The sequence below is a fragment of the Caretta caretta genome, chromosome 3 (genome assembly GCF_965140235.1).
Source record: "Caretta caretta isolate rCarCar2 chromosome 3, rCarCar1.hap1, whole genome shotgun sequence".
Lineage (NCBI taxonomy): Eukaryota > Metazoa > Chordata > Testudines > Cheloniidae > Caretta > Caretta caretta.
In genome coordinates this window covers 168,661,798-168,671,951 of record NC_134208.1, presented here as the reverse complement: position 1 = coordinate 168,671,951, position 10,154 = coordinate 168,661,798, and the positions used below count along the sequence as shown (strand labels likewise).

General features: G+C 46.3%; 1 protein-coding gene across 1 annotated transcript; it reads right to left on the bottom strand.

Annotated features, from left to right (window-relative positions):
• Positions 1-1,582: 1,582 nt before the first annotated feature.
• Positions 1,583-6,307, bottom strand: SLC30A1 (solute carrier family 30 member 1). The gene is made up of 2 exons (XM_048843103.2): positions 5,419-6,307; positions 1,583-3,278 (listed from the first exon to the last, which is right to left on the bottom strand). Exons 1-2 carry the CDS (start codon positions 6,026-6,028, stop codon positions 2,374-2,376), a joined length of 1,515 nt encoding a protein of 504 aa, XP_048699060.1. The 5' UTR covers positions 6,029-6,307; the 3' UTR covers positions 1,583-2,373.
• Between the last annotated feature and the right edge of the window lie 3,847 nt (positions 6,308-10,154).

Below are 10,154 nucleotides of genomic sequence, written 5' to 3'. Positions count from 1 at the left end.
AAACGAATAGTCGTGACTTTCAGTACTACTATATTTTTGGCAATAAACTGTTTTATATTTTGTTAGCGATAGTTATACAGCAGGACCTTGCCAATTCCCACTAGTGACTGGGAGACCAAATACAAACTATTAACCATACTAGTCAAACAGCTTACAGTAAAAAAAAAGCAAGGTTATCTATTTCAAGTGCACTTTGTTCATGTCAGAGGTGCAGTTTGACAATGTTTTATTCATTGCACATTAGTGAATATATGGTAGTATATTTTGCAAACAATCTTAATGTAAAACCTCATTATAATGCTTTGCTGAGAAGCTGAGGAAGCCCACTGTCACAAACAGGCCTGGTCCCCTTCTGGAAGGGCACCAGTCAGTTGTGAACCACTTATGAGTGGGTATTATAGGGAACATTAATTAGAGATGTGCAAATTAGTGAAGAGCTCTATATTGAAGAGGGGGGAAAAAGAACCTACATTTCCTTCACTAACCAAAACATTTTAATACAAAATATATTAAATTTAAATACTGTTTAAGGCCTTAAAAACACAGTATGCAGTAAATCCATAAATAAGGCCAAAACGGTCCTTAAATAATCCTGTTGTGCCTGGCTATTGCAGCACATGTGTAAAAGGAGCCACTGTTGGAAAACAAGCCATTTTACAATTGTGCACCTCTATAGGGCCTTCATCAGAAGATCTCAAAAGGTCTTTAGAAACTAATGTATTAAGCCTCAATACCCCATGAGGTAGGTATTATCTGCATTTTAAAAATGGGTAAAATGAGGCCAAGAAAGGTTAAGCGACTAGCCCAAGGTCACACAATGTAAGTGGCAGAGCTGGGAAAAGAACTCAGTCCTTCCAACTCTCAGTCCCGTGCTTAATTACCAATCATTGTTTCTCATTGTAAATATGCAATTCCAAAGGTGGATTTAAGGGTACATTTTGGCCTGGAACACAATTCTCAGCATGGGACCAAAGTCCCTTAGTGTCCTCTTTTATATTGCCTTCTGTTCTCCCCAATACCCTGCTGACTCAAAGAGTCAATAACCCAATTCTTGAGAAAGTATGAGTTGATGGCACACTGTAACAGCTTCTTCAGAGCTAGTCTATTATTTAGTTGAGTTAAACATTTTTAAACTGAATATTTACAAATTCAGTAGGTAAAATTCTTTGACACACATTACTTTAAAAAGGGTAAAATATATTGGATGAAATCCTGGCCCCACTGATATCACTGGCAAAGCTTCAATTGTCTTCAATGGAGCCAGGATCTCACCTACTGTAAAAAGTACTTACTGCTGCATTGAGACTATCAGCAAAATTTCATCCAAGTGAATTTTTACTACAGTTATAATTTAAACCCTTGAAACCCAGGAAATAGAATGCCAATGTTGACAGATGCTCCACTTTAACAATGCTGGTTGGCATTACAATGATAAATACCAACTCCTTTAAATAAAGGTTCCAACTCCAATGTTACAGCACTGGAACTTAAAGGTTCTAGCAAATTCTTACATTTACATAATGATCTAATGAAATCAAGAGTGCAACTGAACTTGTGAAGAAGGAAGAACACTGAATGCATATTTTATGAATTAGCCAACAATTAGTTACTTTATCAGTCACTTCATCTCTCAGTCTGATCAGAGGAGCATACAGCAGGTTGAACTTACATTTTAACAGAACATAACTTTCACAACCGATATTTTTACAGCCAATTTTAATTACCCCATAGCCCCAGTGGGAAAAAAAACTAGACAGTTTTCTATCAATCATGTGATATGTTTCCTTTAAAATATGCTACTATTTATGCTATGCAATAAATCCACCAAAAAAAGCACTCACATAGTTCACTGTATAAGTGTAAGGAAAAAAGTGTGAAACTGACAAAGTGGTTTTAGTTTGATGTTATTTCCATAAAAACATTCTATGAACTTTGGTTTTCATATGGGTTACAAACAATATATTAAAATATCTACAAATCAAATATTAAGGGAAAAGAGTAGCCCCAATGAGAAGTCTAACACAAACTGAGTTCCAATTTACTTATCCCTCAAGCAGCTTTTCAGGGGAGAAAATATTTTAATTTAAGCACAACAAGAGTCTTTCTGCTGAAGTGTTGAAACTAGTTTTCCAAATTTTTTTACAGCATTGGCACACTTTCAGTGCCACTTATTACAAAGTCAACACAAACACATTGTGTCATGACAATGCTAATATGTTCTTTAAAACAAGCATCCTAGATTTAGCAATGTGACAAGAACAGGGACTTCCGCAATTACACTGCTTGACAAACTTGCATCTCAAATATTACTCTTCCTCTTGCAATAAAGCTGTAGTAGAAGCCATCAAAACTCAAACAGCACAACTTTGGGAATTACAAAGATGATTCAAATTGCGTGTCTGGGTCATCATCTGCCTCTAGCCTAACAGCAGGTATACTTTCAGATTTAGTCCTCCTAGTTTTATGGTGTGGAGAGTCAATGATTATTTCTGAGCATGAAATAGCAATTGAAGAGGTCTTTGCGGTCTTCTTTTCAGTACTGCCTTCTGCTGTCCCACAACACTGCTTCAGAGCACACTGAGTTCTGCAGGGAAACTCACATTTGCCAACACCTGATTCAGAGCCTACACTGGCAAACTCAGGCTGAATTGTAGTGGCATGGATCCCTTCATCATGAAAAATCTCCTTAATGTGCTTTGCCACTTTCATGTATGATGCAGGGTCATGACATTTTATGTGAGCAGTACCAATGATCCTGCTGCCTGCCAGCTGCCAAACATGTAGTTCATGGACTGCTTCAACTCCTTCAAGTTTACGTAGTTTCAAGTTCAGAGAATAAATATCAATTTGTTTGGGAACAGTTTGCAAAAGGATAAGGGCAGATTCCTTAAGTAATGGATAAGTTGTGTAAAGGAGTATACAAACCATTATCAGACAAAGAGAGGGATCTAAATACAGCACCCAGCAGGGACCAGCTACATGAATACCCTCTTGTGTGAGCAGATCAGCACTGTCAAGCAGTGGGGCTACAGTAGCATTTTCTATGCAATGGCTATCAATACATGGATTAAAACAGGACCCATCTTTGGGGCATGGATTCCAAGAAAAGTAAAAGACTGAGGCATTCACCACCACAATCACTGAACCCAAGGCATCTCCAAGCACATGCAGAAAAACTCCACGCATGTTAAGCTGTCCACTGGAATCTTCTTCGACCTCAACGTCCAGAGAGTTAGGGCCAACGCTCCCATTCGCTTGTAGTTCTGCCTTGCCATCACCTGCAAAGAAAACAGTAAAAACAGTTACATGCTACATCACAATATTAGATACTAGAAACATTTTACTATATCATGGTATTAACTCACAGTAAGTTCAGAAACCACATTACTACAGTGAAATATTGTAGCAAAGTGACTTCATTTAGGTTTTTGTTTTTTAAAACCTCTACCACGGCACAATTCAGCTACAGTTATACCCCAGCAATTCAATTTGTGTTCTTGTAGCAGAACAGTGGATGGAGAAGTGTATTTATTGATTATCTGTACAGAGTAAGTTGTGAAACTGTTGTCCCTTTCTTATTCTACTATAGAAAGCACAAGTCTGTATAAAACAGGTAAGAGAAAAGATGTTGTAGTTTATTCAAAGGCCTGGTCTACACATTAGGGAGGTGTGTGTGTGTGTGGGGGGGGGGGAAATCGATCTAAGTTATGCAACTTCATGGATAATTTAGCTGAAGTTGACTTACTTAGATCGACTTCCTGTGGTGTGTGGTGTCTTCACCACAGTGAGTCGACTACTGCCGCTCCCCCGTTGACTCTGCCTGCGCCTCTCACAGCGCTGGAGTACAGAAGTTGATCGCTGCCCGCCGATCTGGCAGGTAGTGTAGACATACCCAAAGAGGTTCAACTGAGTGAGGACACTACAAACTGCTCTACTTTCAGAGCAAAATGCACAAAAAGCAAGCCAGCCAGTCTACCACTTCCACAATAACTAGGAAAGAAAGTCTGCTGGCCACTGCTGATCAGAAGAGAGAGAAATATACTCATATGTACATTTTATAATTTTGGAAGGTACTCAGAAAATGGGGACCACAGAAGAACTAGATGGACAGACAGACAGATGGCTCATACATAGAGGGTAGTTGGTTAGGAAATTAGAATGTAGATTGTTAGTGCTCATCTGCACTAGGACAGGACAGTGTTAAAACATGTTAACTAACACAATGTTAGACAGATGTTAGCCCTTGTCTATGTAGAGTACCACCACATTTTAAGTTTATCAGGTGGTCATGCTTAACCCCAATATTTATATAATGTTTTCTAGTATAGAAGAGACCTATGACAGTATAGCAGGCATGTAGTGGATACTACAAATTTCAGAGGTATATGGTGTTCAGGTATGACAAGAGAGAATTAGTATTTTTCATGGAAATTTAACTCTGCATTTTCTGATCTAATGAGGTTCTGTCAGATATACTTAACTTTAACGGCCTAAGGATTTTTACAGAGACAAGGAGGTAATATCTTTATTGGACCAATTTCCAATGGTCAGAGAGACAAGTTTCTGAGCTTTCCCAGACCTGAAGTACAGCTCTGTGTAACAGAATACCTCTGTGTAAGCTTGTCTCTCAAACCAACAGAAATTGGCCCAATAAAAAGATATTACCTTACCAACCTTGTTGCTCTAACTCAGTGAGTTACTTATGTTGAAACTAGGATACTTACCTAGGAAGTGAAATAACACTAAGGCTTATTAAGTGGTCAAGTTAATGCTTAAGGTACTAGAGCAACCTTCCTATATTGTCATAAAGCCCATCTTTTAAAAAACAACATACAGCCCAAGTACACAATGATTAGTGGATTGATTTTATGTTATGCTAGACACTTAGAGAACAAGAATCTGTAAAGTAATTAATTGTTTACCTGACAGGTGTCTGGTAGAGAAGCATTTCCCCCCAACCCACACTGAAGTCTGCTGGATTGCCAAATAAGGGCACAATGCAGAAAGCAAGTTGTCAGAGAAAGAGTGTGCATGAGTGTACTGAGTACCTGTGGATCGCCTGACCGGCTAATATAGGAACAAACTGTTGCCGATATATTACTACATAAACAACTATCTAATGGGGGAGTCTCTTACCTTTCTTCCACCAGCATGCAGGTGGCCTCCAAAATCCACTGCGCACTCCAGGATGTTATTGCCCCTCTACCAGGTTACTTGACAAAGTCTTATCTCCCTTACTTTGTCCTACTTCATCTCCTCTGAGAATGAGGAAGTGAACCTCTCCCCTACCCACCTTCCAGTCTGACACTGGAGTGTCTACCAGCCCCCCTCCTTCCTAAATTTGCTAGGAGAGATTTCCCCCGCCTCCTCCAGACCTCAGGCTAAGGGAGGGCTCCTCCCGGAGGCAGTACTGCTTACCTAGCTTCTCCTGGTTGACCCCATTGGTGCTGCTGCTGCAATTCTCCACCAGCGTGTTGGTCTCCTCCTTGCGCAGCACAGCATCCCCTTCCCCGGAAGATCGCTCCAATTTGGCGCGGCTGCCGCTGCGGTGGTGCTGGCTCCCCCCATGCGAGTGCCCGTGCCCGCCGCCTCCATGCTGGTGGAAGAGGCAGAGCCCCAGCAGATTGACGAGCAGCCCGGCGGCCCCCACCCCAATCACCACGAGCGGCTGCTGGATCTCGTGGGGCTCGGTGAAGCGCTCGATGGCCTCCAGCAGGATGGTGAAGCAGAGGGCGGTGAGGAAGACGGCGTTGACCAAGGCGCCCATCACCTCGGCCCGCACCCAGCCGAAGGTGTTCTTGTGGGTGGCGCGGGTGCGCTGGGCGAAGCGCACGGCCACCAGGGCCACCACCAGGGCCATGACGTCGGACAGCATGTGGAAGGAGTCCGAGAGCATGGCCAGCGAGGCGGTGACCCGGCTCACCACCACCTCCACCACGAAGAAGAGGAAAGTGAGCGCCAGCATGCACATCAGCCGCACCCGGCGGTAGCGGGGCTGCCGGGGCTCGCCCGCCCCGTTGTCCGCCATCCTCGCGCTCCGCCCCGGCGGCGAGCGGCGCCCAGCGGGGAGGGGAGGGAGGCTGAGAGGACCCGGGTCTCGGCGCTGCCGGCTGCGGGGTGAGCCCGCGGGAGGGCGGGGCGCTGCGAGGGGACGGGGCGGCGGCGAGCTCCGCACTCACCTGGCCGGGCAACGACCGCCGCGAAGGAAAAGCGAGAGGCGGCGGCGGCGGCACGAGCCGGGCTGAGCGGGGCGTCGGTCTCCAACTCCCCCTCCTCGGCCGCTCTTTGCAGACGGTTTGAAACGAAACTTTGCACCCGAGCCCCCTGTTCTTTCCACACGGAACCCCAGCTCACCGCCTCCCCCCCGCGCGTCTTATTGGCTGCGGCCCCAGCGGGGGCGGGGCGGGGCTGCCTCACATCTTCTCCCCGATTGGCCCGCAACCCTCACGACAAGCGCTTGGCCGCGCCCCCAACGCGGCGCCCATAGGCTCCGGCCGCCACCTCTCCCGGGCCAGAAGCGGGGAGTAGGCCAATGAGGCGGGGCGAGGAAGCCGATTGGACGCTTCTCCCTGTCGCTCTTGCGGTGTCCCCTTAGCCCCGCCCCCTCCGAGAGGCCGTTTGCGGGACTGGTGCAAAAGGGGGTTACGAGGGGCGAGTATCGTCCTGCCGCGCCCGCTCTCCACACGGCCCGGTCGGGCCTGAGGGCGAGGGCGGCTGCTCGCTGCCTGCCCGGCGCCACTGCTGGGCTGGGAGCTCGCCCCACCCAGGGAGCGTCTGCACGGAGCCGCCCCTCCCGAGCGGCGGCAGCCCCGCGGCACTGGGGCCGGCCGGGGGGGCCCGGGTCCCTTTGAGCACGGAAATACCCCCCCCCCCGCGCCATGAGAGCAGCGCCAGGGGGCGGGCAAAGGGCACCCCCCAGACATCTCGGGCTTCGAAGTGAGCCCCCCCCCGGCATCACTTGTCTGCAGCTCCCCGCCCGCGCCGGGACTTGGGCACCCCCAAACAAACCGCACCGCGGGGGGCCGAGCCCCTCTAGGAGACACGGGCACCCGCCAGCCACCTCTCTTGTAAGGGGGCCCTAGGGGCGCTGCAGAGGCGGCCTGCACCCGTAGCAGCAAATACACAGCTGTCTGAACACCCACCTTCGGTCCTCTGAACCCATTAAAGTGAGTCCTGCTCCCACGGAGTCCCCTCCGCCTCCTAAGCCCCTAACTGGGGCCAGCACCCCTGCAGGGCTGCACCGCAAACAGCAGAATGAGGGGCCCTTACATCTCCCACAAGACTGCACAAGTAACACCCCCTTCAATGGGATACTGCCACAGGTGGCTCAGACCTAGGGTGATCAGATACTTCGATTTTATAGGGACAGTCCCGGTAGTTGGGGCTTTTTCAATATAGGCTCCTTTTACTCCCCGCCCCATCCCGATTTTTCACACTTGCTATCTGGTCAGCCTACTCAGGCCAGCCTGCAGAAATAGCACCAGAATCATAGCAGCTTGTTTAGTTTCAAGATAATCATTACTCATCAGAGAAACATTTTTTCTTCTCTGCAACATTTTGAAAGTTAATTTTAGTGCTGCTGTGTAAAGCACTGGAGTTGCCAGTAGGTCATGCCAAGATAATGCTTATGTAAACCAATAGCACCTGCCCACAGTAAGCATCAAAGTTAGGAATGGGAGAGGAAAGGAGGGAAACATTAAGTTTTTGCTTTATTGACCGTCAGCTGGGCAGACCTGGACTAGAAGTTATCCATAATGATCACTGTATCCTAAATCAATATCAGATTCTTAACCAGATGTTTGTTAAATCAAATGTTTCTACAATGAGTAAAAAAGAACTGGGAATCATAAACAAGTTAAAAATAATACAAAACACTCCATGCTTTCCTAGTACATAGACTGCAAAGTGTTTTGTCTTAATTGTAGCTAAAGACTTTTCAGTCTCATCATCCCACAGTTACCGTTATGCATCCTTTCCTCATTTGAGGTTCTCATACACAACAACTGGATGTCTGGGTACAGAGGTTGATAGGGTATGTATGTTTGAGACTTAACTAGAGCTGCACTGGAGAAGGCAGAAGACTGGAAGTGCCACAGAAATGTGTCTCTTGGTCCCTCGTCACTATAAATCTTTCCTATAATTCTTTCCCTGTTCTATAAAAATCTTATTCTCTCCCTCTCCTTTGACCATTAACTATTTTGCAATATTTCCTTTTCTTAAAACTCTCACACTTATAAGACACTGGTTTGCAGTGTTGTTGTAGTCAGCTGTGCTGGATTCAGCTGGGAGATAGAGAGACACAGTCATAGAATATAGTGTCATAAGACACTGAGACATGCTACTTATTACTTTAACCATCAGCAGCTCTTCTGTTCCACCAGAAGGACCTCATAATGAGAGCAGCTCTCCTCAGCCAGATGGTGCCAACAACCAACCCTCAAACTGTTGGTTCCAATGGCCATTCCCGCAACTACCAAATCCACTAGCCAATCTTCCACCTGCCAGATCTGACAGCCAACCTTCAGTGTTACTCCCAATAGCCAACTCAACAGTCATTCCCAATTGCCAAGCCCCCAACTGCCATGAAATTTTCTGATTCCAGCATTTCATCCATTCTCTTGTTAAAGGGGTATCCTCAAAACCATTCTGCTCACCACTTCAATAGCAGCAGTGAGGAAAATAATATCACCCTGTGACTACTTTCTTTCCACATGCAAAGTTTCTCCTCCTCCCATGACCTCAGCTCAACCATAAGACTGGACCCTCAGGGACTGCCTATTCTGGATGCTGCAGTTATGATGAAAATAGTAATTAGACATGGCTTGGGACTGGCCAAGCTCCATTGGATTCTTGGCCTGGCCAGTAGCATTCAGTCACATAGGCTGAAACTCATAGATTGAAAGAGTTATCGCATTGCATCAAAACATTATATAACAATCTTTCGTGTCCCCCATCCTCTTGCTGCAAACATCCTAGCACCATGATGAGAGGAAATAGAATCACACTAATGAAATAGGGAGGATCCTGGAAAATATGGGATGTAAAATGTTTTGGCAGGAACCTTTCTTGAAATGAATGGACAGTTTCCCTTTGCATCTACTAAGACTGCACACAAGGGAACCAATTATGGTGGTTATTTAGTGATATGTAAAATTTAAGGAATGACTGAGTTTTAAGTTAAGTCCTATCTCCTCTGGTAATTCACTCCACAGACAAGGGTCATTAACAGAAAATCTCTGGCACTCTATAGATTCACTGTGGTCATGTTTTGCTGCATTACCCCCAAGGACTGACCCTTTTTGGGTGGATCATAAATGGAGAAGTAGTCTCTGATATAGCCAGACTTTAACCCATTCACAGCCTTCATGACTGAGACCAATGCTTTGAATTGACATTGGAAGCAAAGCAGGAGCCAATGTTGTCTCCAACTTTTCAGTCTTAGGTACATGAAATGAAACAGGTGGTTTCCTGGCAAGCTGGAGATGGAAGACATCACTTATTGCCACTGTTGCTATGTGACCATTCCTATAGCTACAGAATAACCATTACTGTTATGTTTAGACAGATAAACATAATAGCTATTCCTGTTTTCCTGTTGTCCAGAGCAGTGGTTATCTACCTTTTTTTTACTCGTGGCCCCTAACCTTAAATAGACACGCCTGTAGACCCCCAATCAGAGGTGACATATGGGGGTCATGTGTCCTCACATGCTTTATTCACATGCCCCCCTCCTCAAGATTTCTGCCTTCCATTTGGCCCTGCTCCGTGAAGTGCAGAGCAGTGGTGTATCTCCTTGGCTAGCTGCTGCCTGCTCATGGAGTCAATGGCTGTGTGGCAACCCCTTCTAATGGCAGGGGGAGATCTCTCTTCTCCAGTGATTCTGCAGTTTTTGGTTGAGCCCCCTCCCCAACCCGGACAGTCTGGGTGGCCCACTGAAGTGAGTCAGGGGGTGGAAGTGGCACTCCCTCCCCAAGTCCCCCCACTACCTGGACTGAAACCCAATTTATTTTGGCAGACCCCTCCCCCCCGTAACCTGCTCATGGGACCCCAGGAAGCCCCGGACCCCTGGTTGAGCACTGTTGGTCTAGAGGAGGTTTAACAGGACTGACCTTTACTCAGAGAGGAGCATGAGTGAACAAGAATTTCCCCAGAAA